Below are 26932 nucleotides of genomic sequence, written 5' to 3'. Positions count from 1 at the left end.
GAAACAAATATAGAAGCAACTCTTTATATTTCCGTCCGTCCACAAAGTAGGACAGGATACAATACCAAAAAGTTCTCCTACTAGATGTCAAGCACTTCTAGATCTTTGAGTCCGCGTGCTCTACCTCGAGTAAACGTAGACTCTCTGTCTAGAGCGATCCTCTCCACTTTGCTGTCTGGAAACCTGCCTAGGTGGGCAGCCCTTCTCAACTTAGTCGGCAGCTTCTCTGTACCTCCTTACCTCGTGGATATAGGCCCAAGGTAGGTCTAGTGCTACTCCTATCTGTTAGCTGAAGTGCTGCTCTAGAAGATGTTGATCACAACACCTCGCTGCCCTAGAAGACAGCCAAGGTCCAGCCTCTAGGGAACTCAGTCTGCAGCACACCTTCCACTCTCCTTCACCCCCAGTGTGAGGCCCAAGGGAGTGGCTTTTGGTTGCTCCTGTCTGCTCCTGCTCTTGCTGGATAGTTGGATATGAAATGAGGCCTAGGGCCTCTCCTTTTATAGGGCTCAAGGCCCCCTTGAACCAACCGACCAGCCAGCCCTAAATGGGCCGACCAGCTGGTCTGTTTGGGCCGACCAGTCTGCCCCACCCCCGTCTGTAAAACCGACCTGGTTGGGGCTTTTCTTCAGACCTTATATAAGGGCCCTAGCTAGGCCCTTTTGGGCTGCTGCTAGGCTGCCCTTTTGTTGCTGCTGGAGACCCTCTTGCAAGCTTCATACCTACCCACAGACCCCCACCATGCAGCCGCACACCTTGCTGATGTCATCGTGCCTCCAAGGATATGCAGTCTTGTACAACCACGCATCATCACCCGTACTTAGAGACGCTGCTGTCCCGTACTATTCCTTCAAGGATCCTCCTCTATTGGTTGTGAGGTGCTGCCCATGTGGCAGTTCCCTCCCTCTCTCTTCTCTGGGCATCTTTTGCCCTAGGTCTCCCTCCCCCACGCTCTCCTCATATGGGGGCTTACAGATGGGGAGGTGACCATTCCAACAACCCCTCTCACCGACACATCCAGGCCCAATGCCAACACTTCGATGAAGATGCTCTAGTAACTCCTTGGTTGTAGTCCTCTTGAACTTTTTCATGTCGAAATCTTTTCCTGGCTTTTCATCCAGTGGCTCCCGCTCCACCAGGTCTGGTTCTGCTTCTGCACACCATCCTACACAGGTCCATCTTTGGTAGCACCTCCTGGCACCACCATCTTCGGTCACGTTCCTGCCTTCAAACTCGAGCAATCCAGCCGTCACAATCTTCCAGTTGTCCCCCTCATAATGAGTGAACAACCTGGAGTCTTCCAGGCACCATGCTCTGAGGGTTTGTCTCGACCCGTTCTTCCTTTGGCAAGGTCTGCAACAATATAGAAGCAACTCTTTATATTTCCGTATGTCCCCAAAGTAGGACAGGATACAATACCCAAAGGTTCTCCTACTAGATGTCAAGCACTTCTAGATCTCTGAGCGCGCGTGCACGACCTCGAGCAAATGTAGACTCTTTGTCTAGAGTGATCCTCTCCACCTTGCTGTTTGGAAACCAGCCTAGGTGGGCAGCCCTTCTCAACTTAGTCTGCAGCTTCTCTGTACCTCCTTCACCTCGTGGATATAGGCCCAAGGTAGGTCTATGCTGCTCCTATCTGTTAGCTGAAGTGTTGCTCCAGAAGATGTTGATCACAACACCTCGCTGCCCTAGATGACAGCCGAGGTCCAGCCTCTACGGAACTCAGTCTGCGGCACACCTTCCTCTCTCCTTCACCCCCAGTGTGAGGCCCAAGGGAGTGGCTTCTGGCTGCTCCTGTTTGCTCTTGCTCTTGCTGGATAGTTGGATATGAAATGAGGCCCAGGGCCTCTCCTTTTATAGGGCTCAAGGCCCCCTTGAACCAACCGACCAGCCAGCCCTAAATGGGCCGACTGGCTGGTCTGTTTGGGCCGACCAGTCTGCCCCCCCCCCCAGTCTGTAAAACCGACCTGGTTGGGGCTTTTCTTCAAACCCTATATAAGGGCCCTAGCCCGGCCCTTTTGGGCTGCTGCTAGGCTGCCCTTTTGTTGCCGCTGGAGACCCTCTTGTAGGCTTCATACCTGCCCATAGACCCCCGCCATGCAGCTGAACTGCAGCCGCACACCTTGCTGATGTCAGCGCGCCTCCAAGGATATGCATTGTCCCGTACAACCACGTGTTATCACCCGTACTTAGAGACGCTGCTGTCCTGTACTGTTCCTTCAGGGATCCTCCTCTATTGGCTGTGAGGTGCTGCCCATGTGGCAGTCCCCTCCCTCTCTCTTCTCTGGCATCTTCTGCCCTAGGTCTCCCTCCCCCACGCTCTCCTCATATGGGGGCTTACAAATGGGGAGGTGACCATTCCAACAGTACTTGTACTTCATCTGCTTGAACATTTTAGTTGGAGTTAACTTGTGTTCACTTCTTGTTCTCTTGTGTTCACAACTCTTCTCCATTCTTGTTCCTACACAAATGATGAAGATAAGATGGATGTCCTTATGAAGTGTATGCATGGAATCTCTTGCTTTGAGCAAACGCTTGAAGTCTTTCGCCTTGCCACTACCACGTTTGATGGTATGGTGGAACTACTCATTGAGAAGGACCGTCGCAATAAGGAAGCCTCTCTTGCTTCTCCTGGTGATTAAGCATTTGCTTCCACCAGCAATGGAAGACCAACAAGAACATTATTTGCAGGTTTTACAAGAGGGAAGGACATTGAAGCTCACTGCTTCAAGAAGAAGGAACTGGAACACGAGAAGCACCATGCCAACTGAAGAACAAGTTGAACCTGAAGAGCCCCCAGAGGAGATACATGCAGCTACAGCAGAGGTTCACGGCCTCTCTCTTGAGGACAAGGACCCTTGCGACCAGGATTGGGCTATCTAGGCCCTCTATGCTATGTATGTTTGTGTTGAGTTAAGTAAAGGTTCTCAGCCTTGAGTTGTCTTTCTAATTTGAATGTATTTGGAGTTAATAAAAGGTACTCTGTCTTGGATTGTCCTCCCAAAACAAATCTATTGTCTTTTACTTTGGTTTGTTGGTATTTACTATTGACCACCCAGTTCAGAGTAAGGGGGGGGGGGGTGACAAGTGATGGTTTGCCCTTGCCGGTTGTAAGCTGACTGAGAAGTCACTATCTCATGGGGGGGGTTGGATAGTTGGACTTGCTCTTTGCAGTATTGCGGTGGAGGGGGGATCGGTCTACTTTTGCGTGTTGGGTCTCACACTCTTTGCTCTGAAGGGGGGTGTTGGAGATATCATAGCCAAAGAGTGTGGTGATGTGATGTGTTGGTGTGTAGTACTAGGAGTTCTAGTACTAGTTCATGTGTGTGAGTCATGTGTGAGTGCCACATGTCACTTTGGGAGTTATCCCATAGACACTTGGTACATGTGTGTGTGTGCTCAGCCTATATAAGGCTTGTACTTCACTTATCATGTCATACTTTATGAATGAATGAAAGCCTTCTTCATGTCTTCATTTGAGCATCATTTCCTCACACCCTAACCTTCTCTCTCTCTCTCTCTCTCTCTCTCTCTCTCTCTCTCTCTCCACCATGTTTCTAACACTTCTTGCTAAAACCAAGAGATGCATGAAGCCATATTGAGACATCCTTGTACCCTAACAACCTGCCCAATCAATGTCCGTGAATGCATGCAAATCTTGTGAAGACTGAGCACTATAGAACAGTCCCAAATGCTGTGTGGCCTTCAAGTAACGGAAGACTCGCTTCGTTGCTTGCCAATGCTATGTGCTAGGCTTGTGCATGTACCTGCTGAACTGGGAAATGACATACTGCAAATCAGGCCGGGTATGACATAAGTAAATAAGGCAGCCCACAGCCCACAGCCCACTGCCCACTGATAAAGAGTAGCATCAAATGGGGCACTCCCATCTTCGGAGGAGAAACGGAAGCCAGGTTCGAATGGAGTAGAAAACAATTTGCAATCCTTGAATTGGAAGCACTGCAAGAGCTGTCCCATATATTTGGATTGACTCATCATTATGCCCCTCTCAATGTTAGCAAAGTGGATGCCCAAATACTAGTGCAACCTGCCCATATCTGACATTGCAAATGATTTCTGCAAATCTGCCTTGAAATCTTCAATTTTGGGCGTGTCTGGCCTCATGATAAGCTTGTCATCCACATAAAGAATTAAAATCAAGAAATTCTGATTCACTCTTCCGGACAAAAATAGTGGCCTCTATAGGGTTGTTCTAAAACCCAAGGAATAGCAAAAATGAGTATATCCTTGCATATCATGCGTGTGGTGCATGCATGCTGCAAACCATAGAGAGTACCCTAGTTTCAGACCTGCAATTTCAAATCTTGGAGGCTGAGTAACATAAACATCTTCCATCAATCCTTGTGAAGGAAAGCGGTGTTAATGTCCAATTGATAGACCTCCCCTTGTCGTGAGATTATAGAGCAATAACACAACGAATGGTTGTAATGTGTGAATTGGGAGCGAATTCCTCCTCAAAGTCAATGCCATGTTGTTGGGATAGCCTTTAGCAACAAGGCGGGCTTTGTAGCGGTCAACACTGCCATCAGCTTTCGGCTTCAATTTGTAGACCCACTTAATCCTATGGTACGCTTGCCTACTAGCAAGTCACACAACTCCCATGTACCATTTGCTCAAATGGAATCAAGTTTAGCTTTCATGGCATCCATCGATTCTCTGTTATCAAATGCATCCTTATGACAGAGAGGTTCCTCATTACAAGGAGTAGCAATCAATGCAACATGAAGCAAATTGCCTTGCATTTGTTTTTGTGCACCTTTGGTGCGAACAGCCAAGGGCAACTTGCTTGCTATCTTGTAGAGTATCCAAGAGCCGCCTTGGAACTCTTTTCTGCTGTCTAATGACAGCCTGCTCCTCAGTAACCGCCTAATCAATTGCATGATCATCAAGTGGCTGCAAATCAGGCTGAAACATTGGCAACAGGAGAGGATGTGAATTGCTAGAAGCATGTGGAGTCATATCTTGCAAAGTGTCATCTGAATCTGTGAAGAGGGGTATAGAATCCATTGAGGGCTGTTTTTTACAGTCCAGCCAAGGTAAAGGGGCATGCTCAGCAAAAACCACGTCTCTACTAACAATTACCTTGCCTTGCTAGGTTGAAACAACCTGTATCCTTTGCTCTGTGAGCTGTAGCCAATGAAAATGCATTTGATGGCCTATCATTAAGCTTATGCCTTAGCTGAGCAGGTATATGTGCATATGCAAGAGATCCAAACACCCGCATGTGAGAAATTATAGGTTTGCCACCTGTCCATGCCCCATAAGGGGTCAATGATCGATTGGGTGCTCGGTTGAACACATAGTTGGCATACATAATAGCATCCAACGAGAATTTATTGGGCAAAGACTTTCCCTTAAGCATGCGCCTTCCCATTTGCATTTTTGTTACATTTTTCCTCTTCGCAAATCCATTTTGTTGCTGAGTGCGTGTCATTGTGCGCTGATGTATGATACCCTGGTTTGCTAAAAGATCCGAAAATTCTGAGGATAAGTATTCATCCCCCCTGTCAGTACAGAGGGTCAATAGTGTTTCCCCACACTCATTCTAGCTAAGGCAAGAAAATGCTTGAAGCTAGATTAGACATCTGACTTTAACTTCATCGGATAAATCCAAGTGAATTTGGTGAAGTCATCCACAAAAGCAACAAAGTAGTAGTGGCCTCTGAGTGATGCTGTCCACATTCGCCCGCATACATCACTATGTACTAGGTGCAACTTCTTGGATGCACCAAGGGTGCTATCTTTTGGAAATGGGAACCGATGCATTTTTCCCAATAAGCAGCCCACATACATGTTTTGTAATTGCATGCATGGGTGGGAGATCTACCACCATGTCCTTGGAGTGCATCTTCACCAAATATTGAAGTTTAGATGCCCTAATCTCTCATGCCATAAGTGAGTATCGGAAATCACAAATTCAGCAATGACATTAGCTTCTATAGCAACCTGTTTCTCAAAGATGTCAAGGTGATACAGCCTGCTGTCAAGTGTGTGCGTACAATACAATTATCATACCTATCGGTTATCATACATGGCACAACGATGATTGTCAAAAATAACTCTAAAAGGATTTGTGGAGATGGTTGAAATAGAAATCAGATTCTTCTTGATACTTGGAACATACAAAGCTTCCACAAGTGTCACTGTATCACCCGACATTGATGTGACCTATGTGACAATGCCCCCGTGTGGAGCATCACCCTAGGCTTGAAATTGAGATTTGTTGGACGTAATGTGCTTAGAAGCTCTAGTGTCAAAATATTAGGCTGACCTAGAAGTTGAAATAGATAAAGCTGAAGCATGCATCTCCGCGTTGTAGTGGCAGGTCGCAAAAAATGCCCACTCGTCTTGGGTAGCATGAGCATGTGTACTGCAAGACCTTTTGTTGTTTTTACTTCTCCGAAGCAATGTGCTTGGCGACATTCAAAGATGCCATGCCCTAGCTTCTTGCAATAATTACAGTGCTTCTTCTTTCTATTAGCAGGAGAAGAAGATGGTGAGGTACTCGATGTATGTTTGGGTCCCTCCCTCCTCCCTCTTTGCCTTTTTCCCTGTGATTGTTGGCCAAGGCCTGATTTGCATGAGTAGAGGCAGTCTTGTTTCTATTTTGTCGACTCTGCTTCTCTTGTAGGATTAGGAGAACAAGTTGATGGAAAGAATAGTGGTTGGGGTGACCCATGGCCTCTAGCCTCAATGTTGTAGCAAATTCTTGGTTTGAGCTAGGGAGCCCATCAAGTGTCGTAGACCAATCTCATGAACATTGATCCGCTGTGCTCTAAAATCCTTAATTTGTGTGAGATAGACATCCATGCCGTTCCCCTCATTCATCTTAACACCATCGAGTTGCCTGTGTAAATAGGCAACCCTGGCCTCATTCTGAATTTGATAGAGGTTGGCCAAAATATCCATCGCAGCTTTGGCCGTGTTGCAAGACCGAATGTGAGGTATAACCTCCCTTTTACTATTTATAGCAATCACTACATGTGCATGTGCATCTCTCTGATCCCAACAAATTTGTTCAGGTGTGGGAAGCACTGCGGGAGCAGTGGTGGATGAATTAGAAGTGGCAGTGTTGGCCGTAGCACCACTTGTAGTGGCTAGTGGCAAAAGGTGCCTATGTTGGAGTGGTAGATATAGTATCTGATCCGGATACGATTTCCTAAAAATCCTAGATTCTAATAGGTGGTGTACCAAGTGTGACCACATGGGACAGTTGGAACCATCAAGTCTGTCCTTAGCGGCAAGCGTTTCAAATGACTCATGGCTTGCCATTGCACATGAAAATTCCCCAAACTTGTTAGCTATGATAGACAATGAAAGCTTATAAATGAGTGGGAGAAAGCCAAAAACAAGCTGTTGTATTGAAAATGCTGCTACGAGGAATGAAGGCTCAAGAGGGAGCCAATATGACAAAACCCTAGGGCTAAATGCTCTAACTGGACTAAGTGTCCTAACTGAACTAGGTGGTACATGAACTAACTGTACCAACAGTCCTAACTAACTGTAATTAGGCCTATAAGGCACAGACCTAGGAATAAGTGGCACCTATGGATAGCCCATAGAATGGCCTACAAACCCCCCTTCATGGTATGGGCCAAAGTATCTTGGACATGGCTTAGGATACCTGAATATCTAATGTCATGGTTGCACATGTTCGTTCTGTAGGGATATAGCAACCTATGACTGTACAGAGTACAACATATCAAGTCACAAAAGGTACTAAGTTTAAAGCTTGCCGAAAAGCTTCAAACTTAGGTCGAGGTAGAGCCTTTGTAAAAAGATCTGCCAAGTTGTCTTCAATGGGAACATAAGACAATTGGATATCACCTGCGGATAATCTCTCCTTGACATAGCAATAGTGAACCTCAATATGCTTTGTGCGAGCATGGAAAACTGCATTCCGTGCAACAGCCAAAGCACTCTGACTATCGGTGAACTTGAATATCTAATGTCATGGTTGCACATGTTCGTCCTATAGGGATATAGCAACCTATGACTGTACATAGTACAACATATCAACTCACAAGAGGTACTAAGTTTAAAGCTTGCCGAAAAGCTTCAAACTTAGGTCGAGGTAGAGCCTTTGTAAAAAGCAGTGGGAACATAAGACAACCGAACATCACCTGCTAATAATCTCTCTCTGACATAGTGATAGTGAACCTCAATATGCTTTGTGCGAGCATGGAAAATTGGATTCCATGCAACAGCAAAAGCACTCTGACTATCAGTGAAGATGACGGTAGGAGTAGTCTGACATGCATAAAGATCTGCAAGTAGCTTCCGAAGCCAAACACACTCCACTATACCTGTAAACGCTACTCTATCCTCGGCTTAGCTAGAAGTAGCAACTGTACTGTGCTTCTTGCTGAACCAAGGAACGCATGAAGTACCAAGCATGAAACAATTGCCACTATGTGACACACGGGTGTTCAAACAACCGCCCAATCACTATCAGTGAATCCATGCATGACAGTGAACCAAGGAACGCATGAAGTACCAAGCATGAAACAATTGCCACTATGTGACACACGGGTGTCCAAACAACCAGCCCAATCACTATCAGTGAATCCATGCATGACAAGTGAAGTATCAGCCCCATAAAGAAGGCCTAAATGCTTGGTGCCTTTGAGATATGTGAAGACAGGCTTCACGGCATGGCAATGGTGCGTACAGGGGCTATGCATATATCTGCTCAACTTTGAGACAGCACACTGCAGATCAGGTCTCGTATGGCATAAATGAATCAAACAACCAACTGCCTGCTGATAGAGAGTGACATCAAATGCACCGCTACCATCCTCAAAAGAGAAATGAAAACAGGTTCTAATGGTGTGGATACTGGCTTGCAATCCTCAAACTGAAAATGCTGCAAAATCTGTCCAATATACTTGGATTGTGACATCAAAATGCCCCCCTCACTGCTAGCAAATTGGATGCTCAGATAGTTGTGTAAAAGACCAAGATCAGACATAGCAAATGTCTTTTGTAAATCAAGCTTAAAATCTGCAATTTGCTTAGCATGTGTTTGAGTCACAAGCATATCATCCACGTAGAGGACTAAAATCACCAAATCTGTCCCACTCTTGCGGATGTAAAGTGTAGCCTTTGTGGGGCTGTTCTGAAAGCCAAGGGTGAGCAAATGAGTATGTATCCGGGAATACCAAGCCCGAGGTGCCTGCTTCAATCCACAGAGGGATTTCTTTAAGCGGCAGACCTTGCGTTCAGAGCCTTCAACCTCAAAGCCATGAGGTTGGGAAACATAGACCTCTTATTGCAAATGCCCATGAAGGAAAGCTGCCTTGATATCAAGCTGATGTGCCTCCCAATGAAAGTGGGCAGCAAAGGCAATAACAATGTGAATAATTGTGATCGTGGAAGTGGGAGCAAAAGTCTCCTCAAAGTCAATGCCTTGCTGTTGAGCATAGCCCTTAGCAACAAGACGGGCTTTGTAACGGTCCACTAAACCATCAGCTTTCCATTTAATTTTATAAACCCACTTAGTTCCAATGGCATTCTCTCATTCTGAAAGGCATCTTTATGGCATAATGGCTCTTCATTGCGTGCCGTAGCAACGAATGCATAAACAACAAAACTAGCATGCTCTTTCCAGACAACTGCTCTACTACTGGCCATTGATGCAAATAGAAAAGTAGTATCACAATTGACAAAGGCAAAAAGGAGAGATACAACTCTCAACTACAAGTACTAGTGGCTGCACAAGCCTCAAGGCTTTCACTGCTAGAGTGCAATAACTAGTCCCGAGTGCTGAAAAGACCCAAACACCAAGGTAGATAGAGAGAGTTGCTCCAAAAATGCCTTAGCAGACTCCAAAGCTGAAATTCAGTGGTGAAGATGACCTCAAACAAATGCCAAATGCCACCGTATGGCACCAGAGACAGCAAGGCAGCAGCAATAAATGCTTCAAAATTCTGGCACAAGTCTTGAGACAGGTCTGTACAGCATTTAATGCTCTTGACGGCGTCCGTACTGCAGTTAATGACCTGACAAGAGTCCGTACTGCAGTTAATGACCTGTTAGGTGTCCGTACAGCAGTTAACGAGCTGTCAGCAGTCCGTACTGCAATTAATGAGCAGTAGCAGCAGTGCCCTAATGTCAAAGTCGGCTGGTATAGGTGCTCCAAACTGCAGCAGCAGTCCCGAAATCACAAAGGCGGCTCCTTCAGGTGCTCCAAAATCTGACACAGTTCACACGTGCAAAAAGGCGGCTGATTTGGGGCTGCTGCAGGCCTTGAAACAGATCGGGGGTAGCAGGAGCAGCTCCGAAATGCTGGAACAGGGCGGAAAGGGCGGAAAACAGCAAGAGATGCAAAGAAGAGCAGTCGCCTATGCTGGAGGAGCCCCTGGAGAAGATTTTCCGGCGATGGAAGGGCTGGAAACTGCCTCGGGTAGCTGCAGCAGGCACTAATGCCTTGGGGAAAGTGCGGACCAGCAAGGAAATGGCCCAAAATGAGGCTGGAACAGGTCACCAACAGCTTGGAGAAGCTGGAAATGGCTGTGGTGTGGATCCTTGACCTGCTCTGATACAACTGTTGGCTATGGCAGGCAATGGAAGCTAAGAAATGAGTGGGAGAAAGCCAAAAACGAGCTGCTGTATTGAAAATGCTGCTACCAGGAATGAAGGCTCAAGAGGCAGCCGATATGACAAAGCCCTAGGGCTAAATGCCCTAACTGGACTAAGTGTCTTTATGGTTTTCAATCTTATGAGTGACTATCGTGAGATTGAAACTGCACTATGTTGTGTTTTTAGAGGATAATTTTGGGAATGTTCCTGGATTCATCTAGGTATATAAGTGTCCTAACTGAACTAGGTGGAACATGAACTAAATGTACCAACATCCTAATTGACTGTAACTAGGTCTACAAGGCACATACTAAGGAATAAGTGGCACCTATGGATAGCCCATAGAATGGCCTAAAAAAGTGAAGAGTGCCTCGCAAATGTTAGCTTCAAGGCATTGAGCAAAATACAAAAGTTGTCCCAAAAATTTGTCCTGCAAAGATAGACTGTATCTTGCAAAAGTGCTGCCCAAATCTGCCCCAATGTATGCACAAATGTGCTCCAATGGACTTCAAATTGATGTCCCCAAAGCATGAGAGTCAATGCAAGATAACGGGAGCAAAAGCCCAGATTCTTGCAAGTTGAGTGTGGAAAATTGAGAGGACTATGCTTTACCAGGTGATTTGAGAGCTTACAAAGGCAATTTTGGCAAAAGACCCAATTTATGAAGAGGGCAAATAGGCTAAAAAGAGGGAAAATCTGAAAATTCCCAAAATGTTACCAAATAAGCACAATGTTAGTGCAAGAGCAAATGCGACTCAATTGTACTAGGTAATGTCTTTGAAATTAGTGCAAATGTGGCGCAAAGAGCATGAAGAAATCCCAAATTTGTATGCAAGCATGCAATTCTGGCTGCAAAGTGCCTCACAAACCCCAAATTTGTTACAAATCGAGGCAAAATCTATCCAAATAGCTTGAATTTGCACCGAGTGGGTTCAATCTAGAACAAAAACAAGTCAATTGCAGCAGGAAACCCCAAATGTACGGTGGTTTTAGATTCTCTACGAAAGACCTGTATGGTACATGTACGAAAGACCTTATGGTTGTCTGAAAGACCTGGTGCAGGTTGTAGAAAAGACGTAGTGCAGATTGCACAGAAGGCATGCAGAATGCTGTACAGACAAATCGTACGACTGTATACAGATTGTACGAGTAGATATCTGAGCGTATGATAGATTGTATGCAAGCGTATGACAGATTGTACAACAACGTACGGACGATGTTTGCCAGTGGCTGTATGCCAGATTTCTGAACCGTACAATTGTACGGCATTGACGCATAGTTGTACGACGCTGGAGCAGATGGCTTAGATTTGCACGTACAGTATGTCGCTTGAGCTGTGTTGGAGTAAAAAGGGAGGTCGCCTGTTGTAGCTTCTTGAAATTGGCAGTTACATGAGACGTTTTGTTTCTTTGATGAGCTTGGGTGTGTCCGTGGATTCTTCCAAATATATGTTTTCACTGTGTTAGTGGACATACATTTGACTCGTGAAGTTTTTCTTGTAGTTGTGGCTCACTGATATTGTGAAACTTATATTCTATTTTCAACGCTGCTCTGCCCTATAAGCTATCGTTGCTAAGCTTTTTATTTATATCTTTTTGCTTTGGAGAAAGAAAGAAAGAAAGTCTATTAATGTCCACAGGGGATCAATAGGTCTGTAGTACAGCAAAAAACCAGCTAATACATCCGTTTAGGGAGGGCAAGGTGCAGCTCCGAAGAGTGCATAAAGCAACATTATTATAAGGTACCTACATTGTAGACTGAAATTAAGATAAGAAACAGCAGTATATCAGTTTAAGACTGAGGGCCTGTTGGTTTCGATTTATACTCCGTAATGAGGATCACACCCTCATGGTATACTGCCCATTTTCCATCCTTCCTTGCAGCCTTGACCTTGGCCAATTACATTGTCTTTCGATTCAGCTGAGTTTGTGTGTCTTCCTTGGCTATCGATATCTCGGTTCTTTTTAGCTTGTAAGATTGACGAAGAAGCTTAAAACACAATTCCTGCGTGCTAGTGTAATAGTGGCATGCCTTTTAGAGTGGCGAATATTAGTTGTTGAATTCGACCCATGTTCATCCTTGTCTTCTGGCCACGTAATACTAGGGGTGGCTGCCTTGATTTTTCCCAAAGTCTCACTATACGTATCCTCCTCTTTGAAATGACCTTCAGGAAGGCATCCTATTCGAATCTTCAATGATTGCCACGTTTAGCTTCATATTCCTCGATTTCATCTTGAATGTCAGTTTTATTTGCTTTGTATCCATAGTAGCCTTGCATATCTGTATTACCTTGTCTATTACGGCTTGCTTCCCGGGTCCTTCAAGAACTTGGATTCGAGCGTTGGCGATAATGAGCTCCTTTTTGGCTTTTGGGATGTGCTCTTGAATGTCTTGAACTGGGTTATGTTTACCCTCGGGAGTGGCCAGCCTGGTTTTAATCTTGCTGAGCTGATCCTTCAGGGCAGTTTCGAACTTGCTGAGCTGATCCTTCAGGGCAGGATTTTCATCGCATAGCTTGTTGATCTCAGATAATAGGAACCCCCATGAGCTTGAGCTTTGACTAGTAAATGGCTTTGTTGGTGTTGCCAAAGCGCAGGGGAAGGATTTCCTTGGCATCTTGCTTGTGATAGACTGGGGAAACATCTGTGCCAATGGTGGGTATGTCAATGGGTCACATCTCAGCACTAACCGACATGACCTCCCTATAGCATTAGGACGAAGTGAGCAAGCAGCAACAGAGACGGGGCAGACAGCAAACAGCAAAAGGCTGAACAGGAGGGGCTTGGGACACCTGAGCAGAAGGCCTGAGCGAAGAGAGAGGGAAAGGGTCTGGACGGGAGAGCCTGAGTCGGAGGTTATGGTAGAGACAGAGAGTGGGGCGAGCAGGGAGCTGCTGAGTGGAGAGAGAGGAGGTGAGTGGATGTGGAGAGAGAGAGAGAGAGAGAGAGAGAGAGAGCGCTTGTCTTCACAAACAGTCGTAACTATAAGCATACCAAGAGCTAAGTGACTCTTTTTCCTCCAAGACATTCTGTAAGGGTGAATCAGAGAATATCAGATATTCTATAAGTTTAAAATGAGAAGGAAGTTTCTGCTGCCAATCATTCTGAACACGCTCTTCTAGTGTTGCTATATGTGTCAAATCTTTGATTGTTAGATTTAGCATTAGGTGAAAGCACTGATTTCAGTGTGAACAGAAATCGCAATTAAGGACCATGCTTTGTGGATTCTCTTTATTGATCAGGCTTTGACATAAGTTTTAAGGACGATTACACTTGAATCCCTGCCGCCGCCCCCCCAGCATGCCGGCCACGATGTTTTCCCAAAAAAAAACAACAACAAATGATTTGAAACAACTCATATGTGCTTTTTGGGAGTTCTGAAGTTAGTTGTTTTTTCCTCAGATATTTCTCCTACGAGCATTTTTATGTAATATACTGCAAGTTTTGGGAGCTGGACACTGATCACGATTTCCTTATGGACAAGGAGGACCTTCTGCGATATGGAAACCATGCTCTGACATATCGTATTGTGGACAGGATTTTTTCTCAGGTATGAACTTTTAAAGCTCACAAAAATGTGCAAGTATGTGAAATTTATGTCCATTGATGGAATAAGACATTAAAGTTACGTCCTTTGTGAAGAAAGGCCGATGTATCTCAAGGAGTGACAGTGTGTTAAATAATCGAGATATATGGAAACTGAAAGGGAAGAGCTAATTGACATCTTCAGCTATAAGTATGACCGAATAGTTTAATGTCTTTTTTACAAGTTGATCAGCTCAAGTAGTTGATACAGCATACATTTTGTTAATTTTCCAGGTTCCTAGAAAGTTTACCAGCAAAGTGCCAGGGAAAATGGGCTACGAGGACTTTGTCTGGTTCATATTATCGGAAGAGGATAAGACATCTGAACCAAGCCTTGAATATTGGTATGTTAATGAAGACCTGGCGAAGTACTGAAATAGAACAGACACAGTAAGAGGAAGAGCAAAGGTTTTTTAGAAGAGAGTCTCTCTTGGGATTTTTATTGAAGTTGCAGCCATTTGTTTATAATAAATTATTCTAATTAAACTAGCCATTTCTCTTTGTGGCTTTCTTGAGGTTTTCAACGAGCATATGAAAATGTTGCGAGTCTCTCTTAGGATTTTTATTGAAGTTGCCACCATTTGTTTATAATAAATTATTCTAATTAAACTAGCCATTTCTCTTTGTGGCTTGCTTGAGGTTTTCAACAAGCTTATGAAAATGTTGTGGATATATGGTTGAATGAGGATCCCACTTAAATATCTTTGTTTCTATTGCATATCTCTTATGTGATTTACTCTGGCCTGTGCTGAGAGAGGGAAGATGAAAATTGAGAATCAAAAGACTGTGCAGACTGTTCTTGATTAGCTGTGATTGCTAGTGCTAAACTTTTAGTGACTGAATCTGAGCTTCAGTATGTATAGTTAAAACTTAGGGCTGTTCAAGTTTCGCTTATACAGCTCTTACTAGGCTTGGCACCTCTCTTACTCCGCATGTGATTGGATTGCATATTTTTCTCTACCTTAAAACTTTGAGCTGGTCGGTCTGGTTTACAGGTTCAAGTGCATCGATCTGGATTCTGATGGGGTTGTTACGCCAATGGAGATGCGATACTTCTATGAAGAGCAGCTGCATCGCATGGAGTGCATGGCTCATGAACCAGTCCTGTTCGAGGATATTGTCTGCCAAATGATTGACATGATTGGTCCACAGGTTGAGGTCTTTATGCCATATTGTGGACTTTTTTATAAAGTTGATTTATATTTCTGTTTCTGGAGGAGCTCTGAAAAGTAAGGAAGGATGACCATTCAAAAAGTGGGGGAGAGTAGACTCGTTTTATGGTTTCTCTTGTATGATGGGAATGTGGGAAACTAAACCGGTAAGGGCGTGCATGTTAATGTCCAGTGGGTGTATCTCAAGGAAGAGTTAATGGATTGGGTGACATGAGGAAGAAGAGTTGGGTGTTTGAGAGTATTCGACAACACACTGAAACGATGTAAGAAAAGAATCTGCTTCACCCCAAAAATGCATTCTGACATTTAAACTTGTGCACACGGTGTGGTTTGTGGCAGAAGGAAGGCATATTAACCTTGCGTGATTTGAAAAGATGCAAACTTTCTGGCAGCATTTTCAATATTCTGTTCAATTTGAACAAATTTGTGGCTTTTGAGACGAGGGACCCTATACTTGTTCGACAGGTGTGTATCATGCTTAAATTTCCCCTTGCTACTGATGTCCAGCATTTCATAAATGTTGAACGAAGCATGAAGGAATTGATCTACATTAGTCTGTTTAAATGACTACAGGAACGAGAGGACCCAAGCCTCACGGAATGGGACCGCTTTGCACATCAGGAATATATTCGGCTTTCAATGGAGGAAGATGGTGAAGATGCCTCGAATGGTAGTGCAGAAGTATGGGATGAACCATTAGAAGCACCCTTCTGAAAAAAAATTCCTGTAAAAATGTACGTGCTCTGCCTTCTAATGTCATTCTTTACACAGCCATGCAATTTCTGATTGTTGCACCCATGCAAGGTTGTATCTAGGGTTCAATCCTTTGTAACATTGCTCTTCTAAGTTCAATATTTTGTTTTTTAAATCATATGGTATCATATGGGGAAGCACATTTTCTTTTTTCAAATCTAATGGTATCATACGGGGAAGAATATGCAAGCTGCTTCTGCAGAGTAATTGCTGTGCTTCATACTAATTGAGTGATTCCTGCATGGCCATTGTATGTTGCAAACATTTACCGCCTGTACATTTGAGATAGCTCTAAGTAGGAACTCAGATGGGCCGTTTCTAGTGTCAGAAAATAGAAGGGAAATTTGGAATGCAAAGGGCCATTCTGGTCAAGATTGTACTTGGAATGGTTGGCATGATAGTAAAATCATTTCAATCAACTTGGTTCGATTCAAAAAATGGAAGGCATGCATTAGACAGGACTTGCTTCTGCTAAGGGTATGCTGTAACAGCTCACCAAAAAACGTTTTTAAAAACGGAATTTTCTGTAAATTGCTAAGTCTGATTCACATAGATTTTATGTGGGAATGAAAAGACTGCGAGATGCTGCATTCAGTTTAGGGCTCTCTTGATTAGTACATCCCCACGTCAAGCCAATGACACTTGGCAGTGCAGGTTGGGGCCTTCCCAGACAGGCATCGTGGTGCCTTGTGACCCCCATTGGCTCAAGATTTTACTATTAGGGGTCACAAGTATTTTAACACGGGGACTGGCTACTTGTAATCTTTATGTTAACAAAAGTAGTAACGATTGACTTTCATAGGGAAAACATTATTTAGGATCCACTCCGGAGAAACAAGCTTTTCAGCAAAGGTTAAACTAGTTTTGAAGGATGTAATTTTAAGCACCAAAGTAAGATTGATACAATGCCCTTGCACAGCATCTATTAGCTCAAATTCATGTTATAATTGGCCCATGACTACTTTTGAACCTACAAACAGATGTCAATGTTGTACTAGGTTTTACAAAAGGTCGAAATATATTTAAATTTACATCAAAGTGCTAGGAATGGTTACATGCTATAGGATCATGGCATGCTGTCCCATCGGATGTTCTATACAGGTCTTGCTACAAACTGTGATCCTGGTTCCCTTTGTACAGAAATAAGTTGAAAGTGAAATCTTGCTTGGAAGATCTTTCAAGGATTGAACTGTTGATTTTGCATACTCTATACTATTTGTTGTATTCAAAATAAAAGGATCAAATACTCCCATCGGATGTCCTATACAGGTCTTGCTACAAACTGTGATTCTGGTTCCCTTTGTACAGAAATAAGTTGAAAGTGAAATCTTGCTTGGAAGATCTTTCAAGGATTGGACTGTCGGCTTTTCATACTCTATACTATTCGTTGTTTTCAAAAAGTGAACAACAGATTGAAGCTTTACAAAGAGACTTGATGATTGCAAACTACTAGACTCACATTATGCTACCTTACTGCATTACACTTCGGTTTGGGTTGGTGTGAGACAATAGGAATGGGTTAGGTTTAGGTTGGTGTGAGACAATAGGAATGGGTTAGTGGGATATATTGTCTTCAAAACAAGCCCCACTTCAATGGAAAAGCTTTGCTAAGAGCAAGGGAGGGATGGTTAAAGCAAATAAGTTTTTGAATGAAGCTAAGGTGAAGATCTAAAGAGACTACAACATATAATACCAAATAAACCCATAAGAGATTACACGTGTTGGATAGGGTTGGTAGTAGGTCTTGCATTGGTATTGAATCAATTTGAGAAGGCGAAGATGAACAAGAACTCAATGTAGCAATTTTAGGCTTCTCAAGCTTTGTGGTTACAAGAAGAAGTTGGTCCCATAGGTGGCATAGGCAATAGAAAGTAGAGGCCAAATGAGCACAAGTGAGGTAGGGAAAAGTGATTATCCTACATGTACCTCCATGTCCACTTTTTGACAAGGAAGGAGCAATTCATCACGTTGCATCTTTCAAAGTTTTTTACACATCCTTGGAATTTATCTAGTATAGCTTAATACCATAGGTCAAAGTCTATCACAAATTGCAATAATTTAAACGTATAGGTGCAAAATTTTAAGGATGTTGTGCACATGTTCTTGTGAAATAAGAAGTGGGCAGTTCTTGTGTTCATGGGCTTTGTGTCTCTATACAAGCTAAAATATCTTTTGAATACCTTACTTCTTTATAAGGCTTATACTATAAGGAAGATAATTACAAACCTTACATTGTTTTGTTTAGAAAGTGCGAAAGTTTGGGTTTCATTTGGTGGTTTGGCAATGATAGTTTGAAGACCATATTTTATAAATAGTATGGGAAGCTCCAAAAACCATTTTCTTCAAAGCCTATTGTCTTGGACAGCATATGAGCTATGCTTCTTATTAGGACTAAGGCTAACTATCATCGAGTCTTAGAAATTTACTTTCCAAGAGAAAATCTAAAAAATGATTGGAGCGCGCTTGTGAGAGAGAGAGATGTTTGCAGAAGGTCGAAACTCTCGTAGAGACCAAATTTAAATTAAAACGTGAAAAGGAAACCCCTCTTAGGGGAACTTTAACATAAATTGAGATTGAAACTAACAAGTGGAATACATGTTGAATGTGTGTGTGATGCTTCAAGTGATCTTCTTAGGTGTTTCCCACAAGTGATGTCAGCATTGTGTCAATCAGATTTGGTTCTCTCAATGTGAATCTTGATGTCTTTGGAACATGTGAGATTCTAGGAGAAGGTAGTGTGCCATTGTGATGCAATGAGGGTACCTCAAATGCATTGAGAGCTTTTTGACCTTGTAAGCCAACCTCTAGTTAGTTTACTATTGGATGGGGTTGAAAGCTTTCATCTTGCGATGTCCAATCAATGTGGACTTGTCTTATGAAGGAGGCCGTGAGGACTTGCTAGTTGAGTACCATTTGACGGTGTATCTCATGAGTTTGTACTTGATCTCCTATGTAGGGAAAAAAACACAATTTTAGTTCGAGTGTTCAATCACTTGAAGTCCCTTGTGGAACAAGCAATGATATTGACTTGATACTAGGGGCATCTCTTCAATATAGCTCCTTTGTTGCCACCTCATGCATGTTGCATGGAGTGCACAACCTCAAGTCACGGTGGTGTGGTGTCACCTTCACTTGATTGAATCGGTTAGATGATGTTTGGAGTTGGGCGTGATTGGAGTGGATTGGTTAAATGAAGCACCATGCCATTTTGTTGGCATGTGATTGGGATTGGGATACCACATGTTAGTTTAATGCACATGTTCAAATCTTTATTGACCGGTGTATCTCTTACTATGACGATCGTTTAGAAGGGGGCATCAAGGCAATACTTACATAGGGGAGTTGATCAATGGACCAGCCATGAGATGAAACCATCTAGTGCCTAGCACAGCTAGTAAATTGAGCCATTTTCTTGCATTAGCACTTCTTTATCTCCCTCATCTTTGTGTTGCATTAGAAAGCCCTTTGGAGTAGCCTTTGTATACTCTTCTCAATTTGGTCTTGGGTTGAGGTATAGTATGGCCATGTCGAAAATGTGTTTGAAAGCACTTCCTTGCAAACTTCGTTGCTCTTTTGGAAGGAGTAGTGCTTGGGTTGTAAGTTCCATGGTGAACTCAGGTGTTGCAAAGATGCATCCCAAGTAAACATGGTTTGATAGTTATCCATAAACTTTCTTATAATGTGATGGTGTTGATTCTCCAAAATGGAAAAAAACTTTACAGAAGACCTATTTAAAAGCCTATCTAGCATTTAGAGCAAGTGTTTCTAAACCAAAGTCTTCTATGTGAAGGCCTTCATTACCCTTGGTTGTGTCATTTCAAAGTCTTTGATAGCCTCTTTCAAGCATGACGTGGTGAAGAGTGTGGAGTTTTGGGGTGGAGGATGTCAATGACATCTCCCATGGGTTGATTAGAATCTCATAGAGAGTGTGAATATTCGGCTTTCAAAGGGTAGGACTGGAGATGGAAGGGATAGCAAATGCAAAGCTACAAGAGTTTCAACCAAATATGGAGTCCCTTTGTAGAGAACACTCAAAGGGTTCCCACTCATCACACAAGAAACTGTTGTAGAAAATGCTCAACACTCTCCTCGTGCCGCAAAAGAACTTATCATTTCTTGCATTGAACTAAGTGTCGGCACTTATTCCCAATCTATTGCTTGTCTGGGGGTGCTTGGATTGTCTTGGAATGCGAATTTGGCCTAAGCGGTTTCTACTCCCCCTATGCCCTAGGGTGCTTTTTTGTGGACTTGCCATGTAAGGCAACAATTGTTGTCTTGATAGGTTGATGGAGTGCATGTGGAGTTGAGCCTTGATGTCTAGAGTTGGTTGTCTTTGTCCTCTAGGAGTGCAAACAAGTAGCCCCCACAAATGTAGACTTGTGAATCATCAAAGTCTAAGGTGATAGTGGAGGTGAGCTAGATGGGTTGCGGTAAGGCTAGGGCTAGGTGAAAGGATGGTGAATTGTGATATTAAAGACCTATGAGGTAGTAGTAGAAGATCCCAAGTCCACAATGTATTCTATAGGTGGACTTTTGAAGTGCCTTAGCGTTGTGTGGTAATGAGGTTGTCTCAAATGGCACGGGAGCATGCTATAAGCTGACATGTTTGGAGGATAGGATAATGGTCCCGAGTCTGACAACCCTTGTCTTTGTGGGCTCCTCTCTTGAGAAGAAGCTTGATTTGCAACCAAGAGACATGTCTAGCAAGGGTTACATGAGCCTAGATTAGTATTTAGTGTCATCATGTACAAAGAGGGGGGGTTGTCATTGCATTCAATGGCCTAGCTACAATCACACGGATGTTGTAGTATCTATGGAATATCACTAGTATGTACTCCTCTTTATAGCTCAAGCAAGTCACATAGGGCGCAATCGAAATCATTGCATTCAATGACCCATGTGAAATCACACTCGGATGTTGTAGTATCTATGGAATCTCACTAATGTGTACTCTTTACAGCCCATGCAACTCACCATAGGGCACATAGTCTCACATCTCTCCATGGCTCCAATATCATGTTATGGATTTATGTGGAACTTATGAAATAAGGTCCTCAATTGACCCATGGTGATTTGTACCAACCCAATGCATGACTGAAGCTATCCTCACTTAGGTGAAGGAAATTCTTTGTATAGAAGGCCATTTTGATGGCATGTGATTGTCGTAGTGTCCAACGTGTAGCTTTAGGATAGTAATTTTGATAGCTAAACAAGGGGTTCTTGCCCAAAAGAGGCCTTTTATTGGATGGAGCTTGGGGGCGATGAAGGGTGGACCTCCTATTGGTGTTGGCTGCTTGTCTTGATGGGATAGCAGTCTTGAGTCGAGCATGGGGTTCTTGCCCATAATAGGCCTTTTATTGGACGGAGCTCGGGGGTGAGGAAAAGTGGTGGTCCTCCAATGGGTGTTGGCTGCTCATCTTGATTGTGATGAAAGGAGTGAGTAAGTTCTATTCGATTGAAAGTTTTGGGGGCCAAGGTATATAGCATTGACCTCTAGTGGGTCATCAATTTACAAACACCACTCTTGTATTGCTCGATGACGTGGACAGGCTCGAGATGGATGATCCCAAGGTGCACAAAGTTTAGCTACACTTGTTTTTGGCGTCGGCAAGCACGTGTCCACCTCTTGTGTTGTTCCTTGCATACAAGCAACAAGCTGCCATCGTGGGTTGAATTTGCATTTGTCCATGCATAGTGTTCCTCGGATAGGTCTAATCGATAGTGTCGTTCTATGGATCTACATGGATCTACTTTTAGTGGATCTACAAGGTGATTGCCAAAAGTTTCTCCCATTGTGGCAAGTGGTGTAGTTAGGAGGTATGGCCTTGGTTAATTTTTGCAACTTGACACTGGTGGCATGGATTGCTTGGCACTATGTTTTAGCCTTGCTAGCTGATTGTCTTTTGCATGTCATTAAATGTTTGTACTTTCTTGTTTTGTAGGCTCATTGACACTAGGATGTATGTTAGGGGAATCACCTCATTTGGTATCATTAGCCCTTTGTCTATGTTGTGGTTCTTGTTGTGAAGGAAACATCCAGCTTCACATGATGAATGTGGATGCTTTTGTGCCTTGGGATCACTCCTAGCAAATCTAAGAGAAGGGGTTGGCCTTAGGATATGTCACATCAAGGATTGAGAGAATTGGCTCAATCTCTGGGATAGGCGCTCAACCTCTAACATGGGAGTGGTATCATGGGGTTGCTTGGGCTATTGGCTCCGCTTGGGTAGCTCGATTATGGGGGACTCGGCTTGGTTAGATTTAGAGTCAAAATTCAAGATGCTAATATGTTTGATCAATAGAGAGGGCACTTGAACTAGGGGGTTGAGCGTGCTAGGCCCCTAGTGGTGCCAGTTGAGCTTGGAATGGGTTGATAAGATGGGTCCTGTTGAGGGGGGTTTGTAACTCGATCATGGTTGGAACAAAGTCCTTGTAATCATGTCGTTGTATCCAAGTCTTTAGGATTGTTGTAGTGTGGAATATTTTATGGATGCTCATCAAGAATCTAAGGGGTTTGCTTAGGCCACTTTTGAAAGTCAGTAAGCATTTGAGATTTGTGAGCCCATTAGTGTCTTGAGCTATGCGTGGAGTGAGTCTTGCTCTTGAGCTGAGCATGGTGACGTCTAAGGCAGGTGGTTGTGTTGCTGCTTTAGCCTTGAGCCAGTTCATCTTCTTTTATTGGGCTTTGCATTAGAGTTTGCACTTGGCCACTTCCACTACGAGATGTTGACGTTGGGTGTCAAAGGCTGAGTGTTGTGCACGAGTCTTGTCGTACTTGAAACACGTGTTGTTGAGCTCCTTGGTTAGCTCAATGACCCTAAGTTCAAGCTTGTTTTGCTTGGCTCAAATATTATTAAGCTAGACCACCTAGGTGGGAATCGCTTCTGGGCAATGTAATTCATGACTATGACTCCCCTCGTTGCCTCCATAGTCAAATCACCCGATGCCTCATCCATTTGGTGATGTGAAGCTCTCGCCTCGTAAAAGAAGAACACATCTCACAGATTCTCGAGGGGATGTTCATTATATGGGTTGGTGTTCTACATCTCTATTGGCAGAACTGTGGCTCGGCTTGTGGTTGTTCTGCTTGTTGAGATGGCAGTAACCCTTAGCTCAGGTAGCGATGCAAGGCCATTACTAATGTTGCACTTCTTGAATACTCAACCAGCCACCTCGCAATTGGTGGTGCTAGAGTTGCATTCTTGGGGCATCATCAATTAACCAACATAATAAATTGGGTAGCCTAGGTGTCAGTTTGGCTACATAGAGTACCTATTAAAAATTGTGATGATTTATGATACTAAGTTTTAATAGATAAGTATGGGAGCATATGTTTTGTGGGAAGACTAAATCTGTCCATGCCTTTCATGTATCCAAAGGTGGCGATGGAAAAACCTTTCATGGAAAGATGTGCATGATGACGTACAAGATGGGAGCCATCTAGTTGACATAGTTATTTCTCATTATGGGCATGCAAGTCTCATGTTGGAATTGAAAAGGTTTCATTTTGCAAGGAGTAGATTTGGCAACAATAAACACCCCCCATGACTATTATTTCAAACTCGATAAGAATAAGGTTAGTTGAGAACCTGTATTTTTTTCCATGTAACGTTTTGTACTGTGCAGGTTAGAGATATAGGGAGGAGTTGGTGATCCTTGTAAAAGGTTTGCACTCCCACATAGTCTCCAAAAGTAAAAACATCTTGTTAAGGGAAAATGAAATTTTAATTTGCAACCTATTGCTACATTTTGCATTCAATCCATTTTGAGGTACCTTACAAAATTTGTATTTATTTTTTATGAAAAGGATGCATTACATGAGTCACAAATTCGATTTTTTTGATTATTGTCATTCCATTCAACGGATGTGCAAGGCCGTTTGTTTCAAATTCGGTTTTGTTAATTATTGTGATTCCATTTAATGGATGTGCAAGGCCGTTTATTTTGGGTCTGGTATTTGATGAGTCTAAACTAGTTTAAATTGCATTATGGTATATCAGAGAGAGCATAGAGGTAACTAAATGAAAAAACATTAAGGACCTCTTATGTTGATAGGTTACTAATTTTGCCATGATATCACATATTGGTGGTCTTGTGTCATAAATGTAAAATTTTCTATGGACAAAAAGGACCTTATCATTGAATTTCTTTTTTACAGTAATAATGTATTTACAAAATAGATCTATGTTTTAGATTTAAGTTGACAAGAACCAAATTTGGGACTTCTTTGTCTGCCTATAAAATGCAAGACACACATTAACAAGGCATGCAGAAAAATTTAGCAAGTGGGGTGATTGTGTAAAACGAGGCATGCAAAAGAATTGGAGTATGTAGATAAGAGTCGTGTAATAGAGGGAGTTGACTGAAGAATTGGAGTGTGCAGAGGAGAGTCATGCAATGGAGGCCTTGAAGAATTGGAGTATACACAAGATAATCATGCAATGGAGGGGATTGATTGAAGAATTGAAGCATATAGAGAAGAGTCATGTGATGAAGGGAGTCGTTGAAGAATTGTGAGCAGAGTAGATCATCTGGTGGAGATATTGATCAAAGAATTGGAGTACTTTCCATTTTGGATTCGATGCATTTCCATTAAATCGCATGCGTAGAGATTGGTATTTCATCTTGAATCCAACACGTGTCCAGCACACGTGGAGAAACGCACGAGCGTAAGCTGCTATACTCTTGAAATTTTGCTACCTTAGGACCGTTATAGTTACGGCCGCCATTCACCAAGGCTTCGATCGTCGGCTTCGTAAGGTTTCAAAGAATTAAGCATTTGAGATTTGGTCAAATATTTGACATTTTCCATGATTCCGTTTCTCTCATGCATTCAGGGAATTTTCTCGAATAGAAGAAATATTACTACTATGTTGATGCTAATTGAGTTGATGCTTTTGGCTGTTAATTCATTTATTTTCTATTTATGAGTGCATCTTTCTCTCTTGAGGCATACATATAGATAAGTATTCGATGCTTGGCCAGGTTACACAAGTGCTCTCTAAACCGGGCTGGATAGTCACCCATCACACAGCTCTCTAACTTGACGAATGAAAGGCCGGGCTCTTAGAAATTGCCCTCCCCCCCGCCTCCCTAGGGCCAGCCCCTCTTTGTAGGGGGGAGGCCAGGGGGCCCTGTGGGATGATTTCTTCCAAGCCCCCCCTTGGCACAAGAATTTGGACTTGAGAAGGGGTTACGGGCGGAGCAGATTAGTAGGTCCCAAAGGGGGGCTTGACTCCCCCCACCACTCACTCGACAAAGGAGGGAGTGGTTTCTCTTGGTCCCGAGGCTGGAGGCCTCGGTCGGGGAATTGCTCGATAGGGCTCAGTGGGGTAGGGGAAGCGCTTTAGAGCCCCTACGGAAGGCACTTTCCTGTTGGGCTTTCCTACTCGCTATAGGCGGGGTGCATAGCGCTTCTCCTTACAAGGAAAACGCAAGTAATGATGTTGGTGGGGAAGCGCTATGCTTGGCGGGGCCCTCTCCCTTCGATCTCGCCCCCCTCCCAAAAGGTGGGGGGCTTTGCCACCCCAGTACTTTGAAGGCTATCGCCCCATTCTGATTGAAGCGCTCCCTCGGAGCACGTTTTACGCTCACCTCATAATTTACCCCATCCCGAGAAAGCATAAGCTGAGTTACAATTTCTCCCCGCCGGTCACCCCCGGCTCTTGGGACATGACAAGTGCATAGGCTCCTTCCCTTCTACTTGGCATTCGCCAAGTGCTTTCCTATTGCTAGGTCCTTGGGGGTAAGCAAGTTGTACGGGCTCTCTGACTTCTTCCTAGGGATTTCCCCCTATAGGATCTCACCGTTGTTTCCTACATGGCTTGTCCAATTGTTGATCGAACGCCCCGTGTTAGGATGTCATTTAGTGTTTTGTCCCCAATAATATGGGTAATCTGCTCCATCCTTTCCTTTCCCTTTTGTGCAATGATATGGTCAAGGGAAGGCCATTTATCTTGATTTATCAGAACCCTCAGTAGGCATAGAGCAAGGCAGTGTGCATTCGCACTCCCCATTCGTAGAGCTTAAGTGCTAATGGTTAGTTGTCGCTAGGTAGCCAGCACTGAAAGAAATTTCGATTCGCCAAGCTTCGCCCTCGTCTTAATACCGGAAGCAAGCTTGCTCTATGCTATTGGTCTATCCCCTAAGGCCTGTAGACTTTTTGGTTTGAAATATGGGCCTTCGGCCCTTGTTTGTTTTGCCAACAATAAAGTTTTTCGGAGTTTAACCTTCTTGCTGCACATGCTTCGGTCCTTGCGTTCGTTATTGAGCAAGAGTAAGTGCAATGCCTTTGTACAGTACATAATTGAGTTTGTACAATGTTTTTATGTAGTAACTAGACCGGTCGCCGTCTAGATTAGCGTCATCAACAATGTCATCAACCAGGAAGTGGTGGTGGGCATCATTAAATCGGCAAACAGAATACATGAATGAGTGTCCTTTTCGGGAAATGATGAATAATACACCTACTGAGACGAAGGTCAACTTTGTGATTTCTTTATCTAATTCTATTGCTTTTTCCTCTAGTTCTCTCCCTCTCCCCCCTAGTTCTATTCCTATAGGAAACTGAAGCAAAGCAAGAATTGAATTGCAAGAACCTTTTCCCTCGCTCTTTTCTCTTGCCTTTTTCTTTTCTCGTGAAAAAAAGAAGGATAAGCATCGGAAAATTTCGTATATAGAAAGGCTTTAGGTGACCGGTGCTTTAGGGGTGCTTGTGTGACTAAAGCTTTATGGTGTTGAGGGATACTCTAGGTTCCAATGATTCCTGCGATTTCGGTTGGGTTCTTCAGCGCAGCGGTTCTTCAACTAGTGGTGCAATAA

At 43.5% G+C, this 26932-nt stretch overlaps 1 protein-coding gene across 1 annotated transcript in view; it reads left to right on the top strand.

The window, feature by feature from the left end:
* LOC147900162 (serine/threonine protein phosphatase 2A regulatory subunit B''beta-like) overlaps window positions 1–16227 on the top strand; it is a 52066-nt gene extending 35839 nt beyond the window's left edge. The window contains exons 8-12 of the mRNA XM_087376775.1: window positions 14004–14151; window positions 14421–14530; window positions 15182–15338; window positions 15698–15823; window positions 15932–16227. Coding sequence (XP_087232901.1) covers window positions 14004–14151; window positions 14421–14530; window positions 15182–15338; window positions 15698–15823; window positions 15932–16072 — 682 coding nt within the window. The 3' untranslated portion in view covers window positions 16073–16227. The remainder of the gene's footprint in view (window positions 1–14003; window positions 14152–14420; window positions 14531–15181; window positions 15339–15697; window positions 15824–15931) is intronic.
* The last annotated feature ends 10705 nt before the right edge of the window (window positions 16228–26932 follow it).

Source organism: Dipteris shenzhenensis, chromosome 7 (genome assembly GCF_047967505.1).
Source record: "Dipteris shenzhenensis isolate YYH24624 ecotype China chromosome 7, Dip_SZ_1.0, whole genome shotgun sequence".
In the NCBI taxonomy this organism is placed as follows: Eukaryota; Viridiplantae; Streptophyta; class Polypodiopsida; order Gleicheniales; family Dipteridaceae; genus Dipteris; species Dipteris shenzhenensis.
Note: the sequence above shows the minus strand (reverse complement) of the source record. Positions and strands in the feature narration are given on the sequence as shown.